The sequence below is a fragment of the Eumetopias jubatus genome, unplaced genomic scaffold (assembly GCF_037043125.1).
Source record: "Eumetopias jubatus isolate StellerSeaLion01/CBP00866 unplaced genomic scaffold, mEumJub1_p1.0 scaffold_17, whole genome shotgun sequence".
In the NCBI taxonomy this organism is placed as follows: Eukaryota; Metazoa; Chordata; class Mammalia; order Carnivora; family Otariidae; genus Eumetopias; species Eumetopias jubatus.
The window spans coordinates 43,008,040-43,027,298 of record NW_028274823.1 but is presented as its reverse complement, the minus strand read 5'-3'; the positions used below and the strand labels follow the sequence as shown (position 1 = coordinate 43,027,298).

Sequence of the window (19,259 nt, the reverse complement as noted above, 5' to 3'; positions counted from 1 at the left end):
TGCGGAGAAAGGGGCACCCTCCTACACTGTTGGTGGGAATGCAAGCAGGTGCAGCCACTCTGGAAAACAGTATGGAGGTTCTTCAAAAAGTTGCAAATAGAACTACCATACGATCCAGCAATTGCACTGCTGGGTGTTTACCCCAAAGATACAAATGTAGGAATCCAAAGGGGTACGTGCACCCCGATGTTTATGGCAGCAATGTCCGCAATAGCCAAACTGTGGAGGGAGCCAAGATGTCCCACAACAGATCAATGGACAGAGAAGGTGTGATATATATATATATATATATATATATATATATATATATATATATACACAATGGAATATTATGTAGCCATCAAAAATATTGAAATCTTGCCATTTGCAATGACTTGGATGGAACTGGAGGAGGTTATTATGCTGAGCGAAATAAGTCAATCAGAGAAAGACATGTATCATATGACCTCACTGATATGAGGCATTCTTAATCTCAGGAAACAAACTGAGTTTTGCTGAAGTGGTGCGGGGTGGGAGGGATGGGGTGTCTGGGTGATAGACATTGGGGAGGGTATGTGCTATGGTGAGTGCTGTGAAGCTTGCAAGACTGTTGAATCACAGATATGTACCTCTGAAGCAAATAATGCATTATATGTTAAAAAAAAAAAAGAGAAGATAGGAGGGGAAGAATGAAGGGGGGGATATTGGAGGGGGAGATGAACCATGAGAGACTATGGACTCTGAAAAACAATCTGAGGGTTCTAGTGGGGAGGGGGTCGGAGGATGTGTTAGCCTGGTGATGGGTTTTAAAGAGGGCACATTCTGCATGGAGCACTGGGTGTTATATGCAAACAATCATGGAACACTACATCAAAAACTATTGATGTAATGTATGGTGATTAACATAACATAATAAAAAAAATAAAGCTAAAATGAACTCTTGTAGGCAGCATATTCTTAGATCTTATTTTTTTTTACCCATTCAGCTATTCTGTGTCTTTTGATTAAAGAATTTAATTATTTTATGATTAAAGGAATTATTTATTACTATTGCCACGTAATTTATTTTTATTTATATGTTTCTTTTTTCTTATCTTGCTGTCTTTTGTTTTTTCATGACTTTTTGTAGGGATATGCTTTGATTCCTTTCATTCCTATTTTGTAACTTTTGTTTTTTAATTTTTATTATTTTTTTTAAAGACTTTATTCATTTGGCAGAGAGAGAGAGCACAAACAGGGGGAGTGGCAGGCTCAGGGAGTGGGAGAAGCAGGCTTGCAGGACCCTGGGATCATGACCTGGGTGAAGGCAGACACTTAACCGATTGAGCCACCCAGGTGCCCCTCATAACTTTTGCTTATCTCTATTGGTTTTTCCTTTGTAATTGTGTAAAGGATTACATAAAATATCTTATTTTTATAACATCCTATTTTAAGCTGATAGCTTATTGATAGCATACATAAATTTATCCTTACATTTATCTGTCCTTCACATTTTAGGTAATTGATATTACAATTTACCTATTTTTAAATATTTTTTAACCAATAACAATTTACTGTGGTTTTTTTTATTTTATACATTTTCTAACCTTTTAACTAGAGTTCTAGGTAATTATGGACCACCATAACATATAGAGACTATCACCTTGACAATATGGTGGCCATTACCAGTGAGTTTTGCAAACACTTTCATTTTCACAATGTTAATTATGATCATTTATGTCTGCTTCATGGATATTCTTTAGCATTTGGGGGGAGGCAGGTCTACTGGTTATGAACTCAACTATTGTTTGTTATGTTTTTCTTTTTTTTTTAAAGATTTATTTATTTATTTGAGAGAGAGAGAATGAGAGCAATAGAGAGCACGAGAGGGAAGAGGGTCAGAGGGAGAGGCAGACTCCCTGCCGAGCAGGGAGCCCGATGTGGGACTCGATCCCGGGACTCCAGGATCATGACCTGAGCCGAAGGCAGTCGCTTAACCAACTGAGCCACCCAGGCGCCCTGTTATGTTTTTCTCTCTCCATTTCAGAATAATAGCTTTGCTGGGCATCCTATTCTTGGTTGGCACTTTTTATCTTAAACATTTGACTCTATCTTACCTCTTTCTTCTGCAAAGTTTCTGTTGAGAAATACACCTTAAGTCTTATGGGAGGAGTCCCCGTGTGTGATGACTCACATTTCTCTTGCTGCTTTCACAATTCCCTCTGCCTTTCAGTTTTGGCAAGGTGTGTTGGTATAGCCCTATCTTGTTTAACCAGTTTGGGGGCCTTGGAGCCTCATGAACTTGGATTTTCATTTCTCTCTCCACATTTGATAAGTTTTCAGCCATTTAGCTTTAAATATCCTTTCTGCATCTTTCTCTTTCTCTTCTCACTCTGGGATTCTAAAACATTGTTTCTGTTGATGATGTCCCATAGTATTTCTTTACTCCTTTTAATTCTTTTTTTTTTCTTTTTGTTCTTCCAATGGGATGATTTCAAATGACCTGTCCTTAAAGCACTGGGATATTAAGTAAATTACCCAAGAGATTAAAACAGTCAGTGAGTGGGGAAACAGGTTGTATTCATATTTCAAAGACGCTTTGGGCTTTTTTCAAAGAGCAAAATTTGGACCAAACCCCATGCATCCAGGTCCTTCATGACAGATGAAGACCAACCTGCAAGGAATGGGAGGCATCCATGTCTGCATCCGTAGACACCAAGGTCCTTTATCCTGATAAGAACACTACGGATACATCTCATACAGTGGAATGATGCTATAAAAAACTCTCTTGTTGATCACCAACGATTCTAACTCCTTTGACCATATATCAAGACTCTCGGGGGCAGAGCAAGATGGCGGAGGAGTAGGAGACCTAGATTTCTTCTGGTCTCAGGAATTCAGCTGAATAGGGATCAAACCATTCTGAACACCTACGAACTCAACAGGAGATCAAAGAGGAGAGTAGCAACAACTCTCTGAACAGAGAAGCGACAACTTACTGGAAGGTAGGACGTGCGGAGAAGTGAATCCGAGGCGATATTCGGGAGGATAGACGGCGGGGGAGGGGCCTCCGTCGGCCGCTTCTGGCAAGTGCTAGAGCCGCGGAGCACAAAATTGGAACTTTTAGAAGTCGGCTCCGCTGAGGGACGTCGCTCCAGTGGCTAAGCAGGGGTGGAACCCTCGCGGGACAGTGGGGTCTCAGGACCCTTGGGGTCACAGAAAGACCAGGGGAGCCTGAGTGCGCCAGAGCTCCCAGGTATCAGAGCAGGGAAGCCAGCTGCAGAGACGGAGCCGAGGCGCGGGCTCTCAGCTCAGGGTGGCCATAAACTGTGATCTGCGGCCCAGTCGGGCCACTTCTCCTGCAGCAGGGACCCAACAAGTGGCAGATCCGGGGAGACTCCCCTTCTTTCCCGGGGAGGAGTGGCGTGGGAACGCACCGCAGGGATCTGCTGGGTTTGGAGACTCCACACGGGGTCGGGTGCCAGAGATACAAACGCTTGGTCACAGGCCGGGTGAGCACGGAGTGCGGCCAGAGACCGGGGACAAGGGAGTGACTGCTTTTCTCTGGGGGCGCACTGAGGAGCGGGGCCCCGAGTTCTCAGCTCCTCCGGGTGGAGATTGGGAGGCCACCATTTCTGCCCTGGTCCTCCAGGGCTGTACGGAGAGCTTGCAGGGAACAAAATCTCCTGAGATCAAACCCGAGCAGCTTGCTTAGCCCGGACCGACAAGGGCGGGGCAATTCAGCCTCCGGCAAAGACATTTGGAAACCAGAGCAACAGGCCCCTCCCCCAGAAGATCAGCAGGAACAGCCAGCAAGCCAAGACCAAGTTTACCGATCAAGGAGAACGGGAGAACTCCAGCGCTAGGGGAATACTGCACATAGAATTCATGGCTTTTTTTCTTACCATGATTCATTAGTTCATCAAAGTTAATTTTTGTTAACTGTTTTTTTTCTTTTTCTTTTTCCCTTTTTCAACCAATATCTCATTAATCTCTTTTTTTCAAAAAAAAAACCATTTTTTATTTTTCATTTTTAGAGTCATATTTTATCCCTTCATAGTAGTTACCCTTATTTTTGGCATATATATATAAGTTGTTCTCTCTTTAAAATTTTGAGATAGTTTCTTCTAACAGATAAAAATATACCCTAAATCACTAGTGTATGGTTCTGTTCTAGTCTCCTGCCTGATCACATTCTCTCCCTTTTTTCTTTTTTTTTTTAATCTTCTTTCTTTTTTCAAACAACTTCTTATCTTATCAAGTCCTTTTATAAAATCTTTTATAATTTTCATCTTTACAGTCATCTTCTATCCCTTCATTGTATCAACCCTTATTTTGTACATATATGTCTTTCTTCCTTTAAAATTTTAGGAGGCACTTTTTTCTAACAGACCAAAATACGCCCAAAATCTAGTGTGTGGCACTGATCTATGCACTAGCCTGATCATATTTGATCACATTCTGCTTTTTTTTGTATTGTTCTGTTTTTGTTTTTATCTTTTTTTCTTTTTCTTTTTTTTTTCCTCTTTCTTTTTTCTTTCTTTCCCTTTCTTTTCCCCTGGTTTCAGGTCTTTTCTGATTTGTATACAGTATATTTGCTGGGGACGTTGTAAACCTGTTAGCATTTTGTTCTCTCATTCATCTATTCTCCTCTGGACAAAATGACAAGACGAAAAAAATCACCTCAGCAAAAAGAACAGGAGGTAGTACCGTCAGCCAGGGACCTACTCAATACGGACATTAGTATGATGTCGGACCTAGAGTTCAGAATCATGACTTTAAAGATACTAGCTGGGCTTGAAAAAAGCGTGGAAGTTATTAGAGAAACCCTTTCTGGAGAAATAAAAGAACTAAAATCTAACCAAGTCGAAATCAAAAAGGCTATTGATGAGGTGCAATCAAAAATGGGGGCACTAAATGCTAGGATAAATGAGGCAGAAGAGAGAATCAGTGATATAGAAGACCAAATGATGGAAAGTAAAGAGACTGAGAAAAAGAGGGAGAAACAACTACAGGAACACGAGGGCAGAATTCGAGAGATAAGTGATTCAATAAGACGAAACAACATTAGAATAATTGGGATCCCAGAAGAAGAAGAAAGAGAGAGAGGGGCAGAAGGTATATTGGAGCAAATTATACCAGAGAACTTCCCTAATGTGAGGAAGGAAACAGGCATCAAAATCCAGGAGGCACAGAGAACCCCTCTCAAAATCAGTAAAAATATGTCAACACCCCGACATCTAATAGTAAAATTTACGAGTCTCATAGACAAAGAGAAAATCCTGAAAGCAGCTCAGGAGAAGAGATATGTAACCTACAATGGTAAAAATATTAGATTGGCAACAGACCTATCCACAGAGACCTGGCAGGCCAGAAAGGACTGGCATGATCTATTCAGAGCAATAAACGAGAAAAATATGCAGCCAAGAATACTATATCCAGCTAGGCTGTCATTGAAAACAGAAGGAGAGATAAAAAGCTTCCAGAACAAACAAAAACTAAAGGAATTTGCAAACATGAAACCAGCCCTCCAAGAAATATTGAAAGGGGTCCTCTAAGCAAAGAGAGAGACTAAAAGCAGCAAAGATCAGAAAGGAACACAGACAACATATAGTAACAGTCACCTTACAGGCAATACAATGGTACTAAATTCATACCTTTCAATAGTTACCCTGAATGTAAATGGGCTCAATGCCCCAAACAAAAGACACAGGCTATCAGATTGGATTAAAAAACAAGACCCATCCATATGCTGCCTGCAAGAGACTCATTTTAGACCCAAAGACACCCCCAGATTGAAAGTGAGGGGGTGGAAAACCATTTACCATGCTAATGGACACCAAAAGAAAGCTGGGGTGGCAATCCTTATATCAGACAAACTAGATTTTAAAACAAAGACTGTAATAAGAGATGAGGAAGGACACTATATCCTACTTAAAGGGTCTATCCAACAAGAAGATCTAACAATTGTAAATACCTATGCCCCGAACATGGGAGCAGCCAATTATGTAAGGCAATTAATAACAAAAGCAAAGAAACACATTGACAACAATACAATAATAGTGGGGGACTTTAACACCCCCCTGACTGAAATGGACAGATCATCGAAGCAAAAGATCAACAAGGAAATAAAGACTTTAAATGACACACTGGACCAAATGGACTTCACAGACATATTCAGAACATTCCATCCCAAAGCAACGGAATACACATTCTTCTCTAGTGCCCATGGAACATTCTCCAGAATTGATCACATCCTAGGTCACAAATCAGGTCTCAACCGGTACTAAAAGATTGGGATTATTCCCTGCATATTTTCAGACCACAATGCTTTGAAACTAGAACTCAATCACAAGAGGAAAGTTGGAAAGAACTCAAATACATGGAGGCTAAAGAGCATCCTACTAAAGAATGAATGGGTCAACCAGGAAATTAAAGAAGAATTAAAAAAATTCATGGAAACCAATGAAAATGAAAACACAACTGTCCAAAATCTTTGGGATACAGCAAAGGCAGTCCTGAGAGGAAAGTATATAGCAATACAAGGCTTTCTCAAGAAACAAGAAAGGTCTCAAATACACAATCTAACCCTACACCTAAAGGAGCTGGAGAAAGAACAGCAAATAAAGCCTAAACCCAGCAGGAGAAGAGAAATAATAAAGATCAGAGCAGAAATCAATGAAATAGAAACCAAAAGAACAGTAGAACAGATCAACGAAACTAGGAGCTGGTTCTTTGAAAGAATTAACAAGATTGAGAAACCCCTGGCCAGACTGATCAAAAAGAAAAGAGAAATGACCCAAATCAACAAAATCATGAATGAAAGAGGAGAGATCACAACCAACACCAAAGAAATACAAACAATTATAAGAACATATTACGAGCAACTCTATGCCAGCAAATTAGATAACCTGGAAGAAATGGGTGCATTCCTAGAGATGTATCAACTACCAAAAGTGAACCAGGAAGAAAAAGAAAACCTGAACAGACCTATAACCACTAAGGAAATTGAAGCAGTCACCAAAAATCTCCCAAGAAACAAAAGCCCAGGGCCAGATGGCTTCCCAGGGGAATTCTATCAGACATTTAAAGAAGAATTAATACCTATTCTCCTGAAACTGTTCCAAAAAATAGAAATGGAAGGAAAACTTCCAAACTCATTTTATGAGGCCACCATTACCTTGATCCCAAAACCAGACAAAGATCCCATCAAAAAGGAGAATTACCGACCAATATCCTTGATGAACATGTATGCAAAAATTCTCATCAAAATACTAGCCAATAGGATCCAACAGTACATTAAAAGGATTATTCACCACGACCAAGTGGGATTTATCCCTGGGCTGCAAGGCTGGTTCAACATCCGCAAATCAATCAATGTGATACAATACATTAACAAAAGAAAGAGCAAGAATCATATGATCCTCTCAATAGATGCAGAAAAAGCATTTGACAAAGTACAGCATCCTTTCTTGACCAAAACTCTTCAGAGTATAGGGATAGAGGGTACATACCTCAATATCATAAAAGCCATCTACGAAAAACCTACAGCGAATATCATTCTCAATGGGGAAAAGCTGAGATCTTTTCCCCTAAGGTCAGGAACGTGGCAGGGATGTCCACTCTCACCACTGTTATTCAACATAGTAGTAGAAGTCCTAGCCACAGCAATCAGACAACAAAAAGAAATCAAAGGCATCCAAATCGGCAAAGAGGAAGTCAAACTCTCACTGTTTGCAGATGATATGATACTTTATGTGGAAAACCCAAAAGACTCCACCCCAAAACTGCTAGAACTCATACAGGAATTCAGTCAAGTAGCAGGCTATAAGATCAATGCACAGAAATCAGTGGCATTCCTATACACCAACAACAAGACAGAAGAGAGACAAATCAAGGAGTCGATCCCATTCACAATTGCACCCAAAACCATTAGATACCTAGGAATAAATTTAACCAAAGAGGCAAAGGATCTGTACTCAGAAAACTATAAAATACTCAGGAAAGAAATTGAAGAAGACACCAAGAAATGGAAAAACGTTCCATGCTCATGGATTGGAAGAACCAACATTGTGAAGATGTCAATGCTACCTAGAGCAATCTACACTTTCAATGCAATCCCCATCAAAATACCATCCACTTTTTTCAAAGAAATGGAACAAATAATCCTAAAATTTGTATGGAACCAGAAGAGACCCCGAATAGCCAGAGGAATATTGAAAAAGAAAACCAAAGCTGGCGGCATCTCAATTCCGGACCTCCAGCTCTATTACAAAGCTGTCATCATCAAGACAGTATGGTACTGGCACAAAAACAGACACATAGATCAATGGAACAGAATCGAGAGCCCAGAAATGGACCCTCAACTCTATGGTCAACTTATCTTTGACAAAGCAGGAAAGAATGTCCAGTGGAAAAAAGACAGTCTCTTCAACAAATGGTGTTGGGAAAATTGGACAGCCACATGCAGAAGAATGAAACTGGACCATTTCCTTACACCACACACAAAAATAGACTCCAAATGGTTGAAAGACCTAAACGTGAGACAGGAGTCCATCCAAATCCTAAAGGAGAACACAGGTAGCAACCTCTTCGACCTCAGCCGCAGCAACTTCTTCCTAGAAACATCACCAAAGACACAGGAAGCCAGGGCAAAAATGAACTATTGCGATTTCATCAAGATAAAAAGCTTTTGCACAGCAAAAGAAACAGTCCACAAAACCAAAAGACAACCGACAGAATGGGAGAGAATATTTGCAAATGACATATCAGATAAAGGGCTAGTATCCAAAATCTATAAAGAACTTATCAAACTCAACACCCAAAGAACAAATAATCCAATCAACAAATGGGCAGAAGACACGAACAGACATTTTTCCAAAGAAGACATCCAAATGGCCAACAGGCACATGAAGAAGTGCTCAACATCGCTCGGCATCAGGGAAATCCAAATCAAAACCTCAATGAGATACCACCTCACACCCGTCAGAATGGCCAAAATTAACAAGTCAGGGAACGACAGATGTTGGTGGGGATGTGGAGAAAGGGGAACCCTCCTACACTGTTGGTGGGAATGCAAGCTGGTGCAACCCCTCTGGAAAACAGTATGGAGGTTCCTCAAACAGTTGAAATTAGAGCTACCATTCGAGCCAGCAATTGCACTACTGGGTATTTACCCCGAAGATACAAATGTAGGGACCCGAAGGGGTACGTGCACCCCAATGTTTATAGCAGCAATGTCCACAATAGCCAAACTGTGGAAAGAGCCAAGATGTCCATCGATGGATGAATGGATAAAGAAGATGTGGTATATATACACAATGGCATATTATGCAGCCATCAAAAGGATTGAGATCTTGCCATTTGCAACGACGTGGATGGAACTGGAGGCTGTTATGCTGAGTGAAATAAGTCAATCAGAGAAAGACATGTATCATATGACCTCACTGATAGGAGGAATTCTTAATCTCAGGAACAAACTGAGGGTTGCTGGAGTGGTCGGGGGTGGGAGGGATGGGGTGGCTGTGTGATGGACATTGGGGAAGATATGTGCTATGCTGAGCACTGTGAATTGTGTAAGACTGTTGAATCACAGATCTGTACTTCTGAAACAAATAACGCAACATATTTTAAGAAAAAAGAAAAAGAAGAAGATAGCAGGAGAGGAAGAATGAAGGGGAGTATGTCAGAGGGGGAGACAAACCAGGAGAGATGATGGACTCTGAAAAACAAACTGAGGTTTCTGGAGGGGAGGAGGGTGGGGGGATGGGTTAGCCTGGTGATGGGTATTGAGGAGGGCACATTCTGCATGGAGCACTGGGTGTTATGAACAAAGAATGAATCATGGAACAGTACACCAAAACAAATTATGTAATATATGGTGATTAACATAACAATAAAAAATTTAGAAAACAAAACAAAACAAACAAACAAAAAGACTCTCTCTATATGTCCAATTCAGTACACAAAGGGCTCTTAACAGTCTTGGGTTTGGGGGGCTTTAGGGGCTGGACTATGGGGGTGGGAGTGCCTCGGCAGAGGGAGAGATCAATGGCAGCATCATGGAGGGTGGCTGGGAGTATATGGTTGGGGGCTGTTGGCATTGTGAGCAGCAGCTATTGAGGGGGAAGCATCCCTGGTTGGGTGGAAGGCAGGTCAACTCCCTGCAGAGGGGCTCCACTGGGGTGAAGTTGAAGCACCAACCCTGTAGGGAAAAGAAGAGAGAGAAGGTCACCAAGAAGGCATTGGAGATGGAACCAGAATCTTTGGTGTCCTTGGCTCAAGGGGTTCCGCCTCATGACCCATCAAGACCAACATGGTAGAACCTTGTTGATATCCTTCCTCTCCCTGGGTGCTGGCCTCCAGGCTAGGCTGCTATTTCAAGACTCAGTTCAGGTGTTGGAAATCTTCCCTGACTCCCCCAGGCAGCCCCAGTGTTCTGACTCTGGACTCCTTCTGTTCTGGTTTTGAACTTGTCTGCTTCCCCTTGGACTGGGAGCCTCAGGAATAAGAACAAAGCCTGACAGCCGAGGAGCACAAGCCTTGCCCAGGTTCTTTCAGCGATTGTGTGCTGAAGGGTTGAGTTCTCACCACAACTGTGAGGCCAGGCTCTGGACCCCCAGGGCATGGGAAGCTGGGGGCACCCTCGGGTGGGCGATGGGCTGTGGAAGCAGCAGTCAACCTGAACTCCTTGGCTTGGGATGAGAACAATACAGATGCTTCAGGACAGTAAAATCTGCCCCTGGTTTACTGTAATCCCCTCCTGCCCCTAGCCCTGAATCAGCTGAGAACTCCCAGCTGAAAGGCTCAGATAAGCCAGGGAGGGGGGCCTGGGCACGCTGGCCTTCTGACAGCATCTCTGGGCCCCTCTAGCTCCAGGAGATACAGATAGTGGATAAGAAAGGGCCTGCATCTTCCACAGGCAGCAAACCTGAGAGGAGGGAGATCATGTTGGCCTTTCCCAGACCCCCAGCTCCCTTCCAGGGAGCAGTCCTTCTAGGACCACAGGGTCTGGCTTTAATTCAAACAAACCTACTGGCACAGCAAGGCAACCACAATTTTAGGAACACTGACTGGGTAAAGCCCCTGGGCATGGCCCTTCCTTAGTGTGGTCCTTGCACACCCCCACACACCATGCACACTTGCACCTCCAAGTCCCCGTGACCTTGTGCTCATTATGCGCCACACGAAGTGCAAAGTGCCAGATAGGACAGTCCCTGCTCTCAAAGGAGCTTCTAGGTCATTGGCTTGCTGTGGTCACTTGAATAATGGCCCTGACAGATATCCAGGTCCTGGTCTTTGGAAACTGTGGCTGTTTTGGGTTACACTGGGAAAGGACCTTTGAGATGTGATTAAGTTAAGGACCTCAGTTGAGATGAGGAGATTATCCTGGGTTATCTGGATGGGCCCACAGGTGAGCACAGGTTCCTATGAGAGGGAGGCCTACCCACAGAAGAGAAGGTGATGGGAGGGGTGAAACAGAAGGAGATTCAAGGTGCTGCTCTGCTGGCATATGGATGGAGGAAGGGGCCAGGAGCCAGAGAACCCTGGGACTGCAGTTCTGGAAGTGGAAAAGGCAGGAAAGGGATTGTCTATAATCAGACCCTCCAGAAGGAGCGTGGTCCTGGTGAGAACTGGATTTCTGCTCAGGAAAACCATTTCACACTTCCAGCCTCCAGAGCTGCGAGGACTCCAGGACTGAGAACTTGTGGTTTTCAGATGCTAAGTTTGTGACACTTTGTTAGAGCAGCCACAGGAAAGCAGCACCCTTGCCCACCAGAGGACCATTCACAACACTGGAGGAAAGAGCAGACTGAGCCCGCAGAGCACAGCCCCTCTTGGGGTTCATGGTTCATGCTGAGTGTTTGGATCCTGCACACCATTCCCTGCCAGCTCCCAGCAGTGCTGTGTGTGTTCTCCAAGGGACCCAGGCCACGATGAGGGTCTCATCCACAGAGGTATGCAGACTCAGGAGGCAGGAGAGGGAATGGCTCTCCGAGCCCAGCTGTCTATTGACTAAGGGGCCCTGGGCAGGCTTTGACCCTCAAAGTAACATGGGAAGGGACAGAGGAGTTGGAAGGGAGCCCCCTCCTACAGGGCCTAGTTATGAGCTCCCAGCTCTGCTCAGGATGAGCGGATTGACTTCAGACAGCCCTGGGTGCTGAACTTGCTCTCCAGGTGGCCTCCATTCCTTTCCTGACCTCTTGGATGGTTATTTGCCATTGGCACACAAACAGGGCCCCTCCTGGCTCCAGAGAGGACTGGGCCAACTCCAGAGCCAGCATGGCAGGAGCCTGGCAGAGCTGTAGGCAGCTCTCAGTGCCCCACAATGCATAAGTCCACCTAGGAGAGTCTCAGTGGATGGGGGCAGCCAGCAGACCCACGGCAGGGGCACTCAATAGGGAGGGAGGATGGATAGGGGCCAGGAGAACTCTCTGGCTGGCCTCCCTCTACAGCTTCTTTGACTTAAGTTTGGAGGCCCTGGGTCATAAGAAAGTTTCCTGTTATTCTGGAGAGGACATGCATGAAAATGCAGGCATCATGTCCAGAATCAGCCTGGGAGGCTCATGAGCACCATGTCTCCATGTCTTGGCATCCTCCCTGGCAGATTCCTAGACACAATCTCTGACCCACAGTCCCTGAGTGCAACTGTCAAGGGCAAAGAGCAACGGCCTCCTTCCCCATGGGGAGCATCCCTGTGCCCCTGCTTACCTGGTCCCTAGGCTGACACCACATCAACGGCGGCTGATTGCAGCTTTGAACAAAGTCACACAAGGTATCCAGTTTGTCCTGAAAAGCAGAAGTGGCTGTGAGGAAGCTCTAGGCATGGAGGTCACCTCGAGAGGGGTAGAGTCCTCTCTGGCTTGAGATGGTCCCAGAGGGCTCTGCCCCCAGGAACACACTGAGGTAGCACTGCAGCCTCTACCTAGGGCAGGGGCCTGGTGGCCTTGTGGTTTGAGGGCAGGAGTGTCACTGCAGATTGCTTTGGAATCTGGAACATGTCTTCCTCTCGATGTGCTGCCTGGGGCCTCCTCATCCCTGTCCTCACATCCACCCCTGCAGGGTTGGGAGCTCCCTCCCTGGGTGGGGCCTAGCGCATCCTGGGGTAAGGACATTTCCTTCTGGCCTCCTCCTCCATGAGGCCCTGGTCCCTCCATGTCACTGGGCCCCAAGGACAATGGAGTTAGCTCAGTCCCTCACTCTGCTGAGCGGACTCATGCAAGGCTCGCAGGAGCCACAGGTGTTTCTGGATACTTTTAATAGTGAACAAACCTTGCTCAGAATTTTCCTGTAGAAAATGTTGTTTCTGACCCACAGGAGCCTGTTTATGATTGAGCTTGTGTTTCCTCATCCACCTGCTGGCGGGTGAGACTGAAGCCATTGCTGGAGCTGCTGACCAGCTCTGAGAGAGCCTGGGACTATAGCTAGCCACCAGCTTCTGCAAACCCGGGCCTGTGCCAAGGGGGAGACACTAGTGCTGGGCCCCACGTGGTGGTGGTGGTGGCAGGCGCCCTCACTTTTTGTTCTCTCCTGGGCCCGGGGATCGGGATGCCCTCTGCTTTTTCTCTAGTGCCAAGGGATCAATGTCGCCTTCCATAAACGTCATCTCCCCGAATGCCACGGTTCATATGGTCCATGAACGGGCTGCTCCCTTTTCTTCCTCAGCCCAGCCTGGAGGTCACAGCACCCTCCCCAATGCTCTTCTTACCTCAGTGTGTCTCATGTTGTCTTGCTGGTACCTACAACAAGGGACAATCACCATGTTGCATGGCTGTATACACGTCTCTGACTCCTAGGAAGAAAAAGCACAGCTTGCTTTTTTGTCTGGCAGCTTCTGGGCACAGCGACATGACCTGTGCTGCTCCAGCACCTGTCAGCGGCCACTTAGGACAACTGCACTGCTGCGAGATTTCGAGGACAAAAGAGGAGCACCCTGCTCTGTGACAGTTTCTCCATGGGAAAAACAAGCAAACTCAATGTATTTGCAAATATGGCCTTCCCCAAAAGGCCAACCAACTCTATCCTGGCCCTCTGGTCTCCTGGGGCTGCCCATGGTGGAGAGGCCGGCCACAGGGCTGTGCAGTGCACAGGAGGGCTGTCTGCGTTTGCAGGGGACAGGGCTGCACTCACCTGACTCTGGCAGATCCATTCTCAGCAGGTGGCACTGCACCTAGTCCCTGCACAGCCCCGGGCAGTGAGGCCTGCTTCCTACCAGCCCTCAGGCTCAGGTACCCCTGTTCAGGACACTGTGTCCCCACTATAACTCCTTCTTCTGGGACCTGGCTTGGGCCCCCACCCTGGGGGATCCACAGCCTGCTCCCCTGACCCTGGCTCTCTGTGCTCACCTGGGCTGGGCCTGCCTCACAGCTCAATGCCAGTTAAGACACCCTCCAACATCCCCAACTCCAGCCAAGCCCCTGGTCCTGCCAGGGCACAGGGATGGAGAGCAATGATATGCAGCCCAACATACATCAGAGCCTGGGCAGTGGACCAAATTTTGAAATCTAAGGCTCCTTTTCTAAAAGTTCACCTGAGTCTCTCAAACATTCCTTTGGAAATTGACCCAAAGTCCCTATATTTTAATAAGGATCAGAGCGCTTGCTGAAACAGGCTACCTCGAGTTGCTAATTTGGTGGCAAAGGCCCTGGATCAGCAGAGCTGCATACTTGGGAAGGGTGTTTGGGTCCCAAGTCCTCCCGAGGCCCCTCCCTGTCCCTCGGTTACCCTCTTCTTTCTGCCAGCTCTCTCAGCCCAGCTAGTTGGGAGATGCTGGGGAAAGGGGTACAAATATCCCGTAGGCAACAGGGGCCCTTTTGTGTGAAGTTCAGTGTGGGCATCGGGCTTGCTGACCACAACAGGACCAAAATCTTGACTTACCCTTTCTATTTTCTTCACTGGCGGTGGCTCCTTGTCAGTCTAGAATGTTAAAGAGACATGAACACGGGCTAGAGTGGCATGGAAGTTGCAGGCTCCACCATGCAGACAGGAGGGGACCCTACTCAGCAGCAGCTGGACAGAACGTGGGCTTTGGGTGTCAGTCTACCAGCCCCACTGCCCATGGGTCTCTGGCCAACCAGCTGCACTGCCCTGAGCCTCAGGCTCCTGGGTTATCAAAGGGGATCGGATGTCCCTGGGGGGTGCACTGGGAGACAGCCGGACTAGGCTGCATGGTCCCTGGCAGAGGCACCCCAGCTGGTAGTGTTCGTCAGCAGCCCTTCCAGCCCACGAAGACAGAAGCACTCGCCCCACTTCCCTTCCTCCTACCCCTTACCTCCCAAGTGCCCCTAGCCCTCTCTGGCCCCTCCTGTGCGACGGCAGCGCCCATCCCCACTTTCTGTCCTCATAGCTCCCCCTCCGCAGCAATGGGACCTGCTTGTGTCCTGCAGCTTTGCTCTGTCCTTTCCTACCTCTGCCATCTCCTCTTCCTTCACCAGCTCTGGCCCGGGCCCTTGCAAACCCAGCAGCCAGTACATCTGCCCTCCTGCCTCCCCCGGGGCCAGTGTCTATCCTTTGCTAGGGCTCTCCTTGCCACACCCTATGAAGGTGACATTTACCCTCCACCCCCAGGTACCAATCCAGACCAGACACCAGACTGTGAGCTCCTGAGGGCAAGGCTGGTGGCAGCTCCATTCCTGTCCCTCTGTGGCCAGCATGGGGCCCAGCATGCCCTGGCCCTGAGTAATGGCTGAGGAAGGAAGGCCGGACCCGCTGGACGAGGGCAGAGATCCTTGTTGGTGTCCAAGGCTCAGCTGCCCCAGAGGTCAGGGATCCTCCCAGCCACAAGGATTCTCCCTTGGAGCCCTCAGTGCCTCTTGCAGGGCCCTCCTTCTTCCCTCAGCACCAGAGGCCTCTTCTGGTGTTGGTCTCCCTGAGTCTTCCAAAAGCCTGGCAGCTGTGTGGCCTCCCTGGTGGCTTCTCCCCAGCAGCCAGGGCAGCTCTTAGGTCACCTCTAGAGACGTGTGAGACAGGTGGTCCCTCAGACACAGGCTGAATCTCTGCCTGGGAATACAAGGCAAGTTGTGCTTCTATTTGCTCATGCAAAACCTGGTTGCTGATGGAAACCTGTCCACAGGCAGAATCGGGGGGTGGAATGGGCTCGGGTCCCTTGTAGTTTGGGGAGGGCCCATGTCACAGGCTGTGCGGGCAGGGCTTACTCACATTCATGCAACAGCAGATGCAGCAGATCACCACTGGAATAATGAGCAGGGTTGGGAGGAGCACTGGGTATAGGAGAGATTTGTCAAGGATAGGCTTTACTGTGACAACCATGTGCACTGTGGTCTTTGGTATGACAACTGAGGTCTCAGTCATTTCCTGTGTGATAACCGTGGACCTTGTGGTCGTCCATGTGGTCATCATGGGCACTGTGGTCGTCTGTGTCTTCGTCGTGAGCATTGTGGTTGTCCACGTGGTCGTCGTGGGCTTTGTGGTCATCCGCGTGGTCGTCGTGGGTGTTGTGGTCCTCCGCGTGGTCGTCGTGGTGGTTGTGGTCCTCCGCGTGGTCGTCGTGGTGGTTGTGGTCGTCCGCGTGGTCGTCGTGGGTGTTGTGGTCGTCCGCGTGGTCGTCGTGGGCGTTGTGGTCGTCCGCGTGGTCGTCGTGGGCGTTGTGGTTGTCCGCGTGGTCGTTGTGGGCGTTGTGGTCCTCCGTGTGGTTGTTGTAGTGGTTGTGGTCCTCCGTGTGGTCGTCGTGGTGGTTGTGGTCCTCCGTGTGGTCGTCGTGGGCGTTGTGGTCCTCTGTGTTGTCGTCGTGGTCCTCCGTGTGGTCGTCGTGGGCGTTGTTGTTGTCCGTGTGGTCGTCGTGGTCCTCCGTGTGGTCGTCGTGGGCGTTGTGGTCCTCTGTGTTGTTGTCGTGGTCCTCCGTGTGGTCGTCGTGGGCGTTGTTGTTGTCCGTGTGGTCGTCGTGGTCCTCCGTGTGGTCGTTGTGGGCGTTGTGGTCCTCCGTGTGGTTGTCGTGGTCCTCCGTGTGGTCGTTGTGGTCCTCCGTGTGGTTGTCGTGGGCATTGTGGTCCTCTCTGTTTCCCACCATGTTTCTTCCCACCATGGTGTCCATGTTGTTGTTGTGGTCCTCCGTGTGGTTGTCGTGGGCATTGTGGTCCTCTCTGTTTCCCACCATGTTTCTTCCCACCATGGTGTCCATGTTGTCGTTGTGGACGTTGTGGTCCTCTCTGTTTCCCACCATGTTTCTTCCCACCATTGTGTCCATGTTGTTGTCGTGGTCCTCCGTGTGGTTTTCGTGGGCATTGTGGTCCTCTCTGTTTCCCACCATGTTTCTTCCCACCATGGTGTCCATGTTGTCGTGGGCGCTGTGGTCCCCTCTGTTTCCCACCATGTTTCTTCCCACCATGGTGTCCATGTTGTTGTTGTGGTCCTCCGTGTGGTTTTCGTGGGCTTTGTGGTCCCCTCTGTTTCCCACCATGTTTCTTCCCACCATGGTGTCCATGTTGTCGTCGTAGTCCTCCGTGTGGACGTTGTGGTCCTCCGTGTGGTCGTCGTGGTCCTCTGTGTGGTCGTCGTGGGTGTTGTGGTCCTCCGTGTGGTCGTTGTGGTCCTCCGTGTGGTCGTCGTGGGCGTTGTGGTCCTCCGTGTGGTCGTCGTGGTCCTCCGTGTGGTCGTGGTGGTGGTTGTGGTCGTCGTGGTGGTTGTGGTCGTGGTGGTGGTTGTGGTCGTCGTGGTGGTTGTGGTCGTCGTGGTGGTTGTGGTCGTGGTGGTGGTTGTGGTCGTCGTGGTGGTTGTGGTCGTCGTGGTGGTCGTCGTGGGCGTTGTGGTCCTCCGTGTGGTCGTCGTGGTGGTTGTGGTCGTCTGTGTGGTCGTCGTGGGCGTTGTGGTTCTCTGTGTGGTCGTCGTTGGTGTTGTGGTCGTCTGTGTGGTCGTCGTGGTCCTCCGTGTGGTCGTCGTGGGTGTTGTGGTCGTCTGTGTGGTGGTTGTGGGTGTTGTGGTCATTCGTGTGGTTGTCATGGGCATTGTGGTCTTCTCTAGTGGTTCCTTGGGCCTTAATGGGTCTTCCTGCAAAATCCAGACATGTCAGGGACTGGGGTGGGCATGTAATGAGGGTACACCCTGGTACCCCACACCAGACCTCCCCATACTCCTGCTCCTCTGGGCCTCAATATCCTCCACCTCCAGGGAGCACTGAGGGGCTGGAGGACAGGGACAGTAACCAGAGAGTCATTGTGGAGCCCTAGGCCACAGAGCACACACTAGCCCTGCTCACAGGTTCTGTCCTAGAGCCCTGACAAGGGAGTGGAATCCCCATCGTGGCACAAGCCAGTCCTCACTGCATGCCTCAGCTGACACGCTGCACAGCCCTGCCCTAAGCCAAGTGATCTGCTTTCCCAGAGGCAGGAGAAAGAGAGGGGTGAGGGTCTGTGCCCAGGAGACAAAGCAGCTGAAGGGTGAGGCAGGGTAGGGCCCACAGTGGTGTGGCTACTTCTGAGGTCTTTCTGACATATGTCTGCTGAGGCCAAGCTGTCAGGAGTGCATGTCTGGGAACAAGTGAAGACACAGTCGGAGGACTGTCAGCACTGCTGGAACCCTCCCAGGCTGGGACTGGACAATAGGGTGGTGGCAATTAGGCACAGCTGTCCCTCCTCCCAGGCAGCTGTCTTCCACATCCTGATGCTCACTGTCGCCCATCTCATGCTGCCCTGTGCCAGGTGTCCAGGTGACACGGAGCTCTAAGGAAGGGGCACCTGGGAGCAGAATCTTCTTTTCCACCTGTTGTTGAGCTGCCTACCTCTGAGCTGAGCCCCAGGTTCTCCCCACAGCCCTGGCCACTTCCTGACTCACTGCAGGGAGCAAGGTCCTTCAGAGGTCAGAAAGAGTTAGCAGAGAGGGACAGCTGAGGAGCGTGAGAAAGCAGCAGAGGCAGAGGGGAGGCTGATGCTCTCTGCAAAATGACAGCGGGTGTTCTTCATGTGGGCTGGGTCTCGGGGCCAGTGATGGGCGTGTGTGGGTTCAGCTATACCAGCAACTGCATCCATACAGTGGAAACACACCTGGTCCCACCCTCCAGATGCCCTGTGTCTGGGACCTGGATTTGGAGTATCCCAGTGTCCCAGAGGTCCTGGATTCTGGCTCCTAGCACACAGCCCCCCAGCTTCTCCCAGTTGTCTAGCTGGAATGCGGGGTGGAGCCCTGAGTTCCCCACCACTAGACCTGGGCCAGGGGAGGTGGTGTGTGGGTAGGCAGGTGTCAGAGGCTCAGCACTATTTCTGGAGTCTCCTCAGAGCTAATTGTCCCCTTTCATGTGCCTCCAATGACACTTGGTTCACACAGAGAGCAGAACTTCTGCAGGGCCTGGA

General features: G+C 48.5%; 1 protein-coding gene across 1 annotated transcript; it reads right to left on the bottom strand.

The window, feature by feature from the left end:
* Window positions 1-9,899: 9,899 nt before the first annotated feature.
* Window positions 9,900-16,464, bottom strand: LOC114204199 (uncharacterized). The gene is made up of 5 exons (XM_088019865.1): window positions 16,117-16,464; window positions 14,836-14,874; window positions 13,667-13,750; window positions 12,670-12,747; window positions 9,900-10,162 (listed from the first exon to the last, which is right to left on the bottom strand). The coding sequence occupies exons 1-5, from the start codon at window positions 16,390-16,392 to the stop codon at window positions 9,971-9,973; spliced, it is 669 nt and encodes a 222-aa protein (XP_087875991.1). The 5' UTR covers window positions 16,393-16,464; the 3' UTR covers window positions 9,900-9,970.
* Between the last annotated feature and the right edge of the window lie 2,795 nt (window positions 16,465-19,259).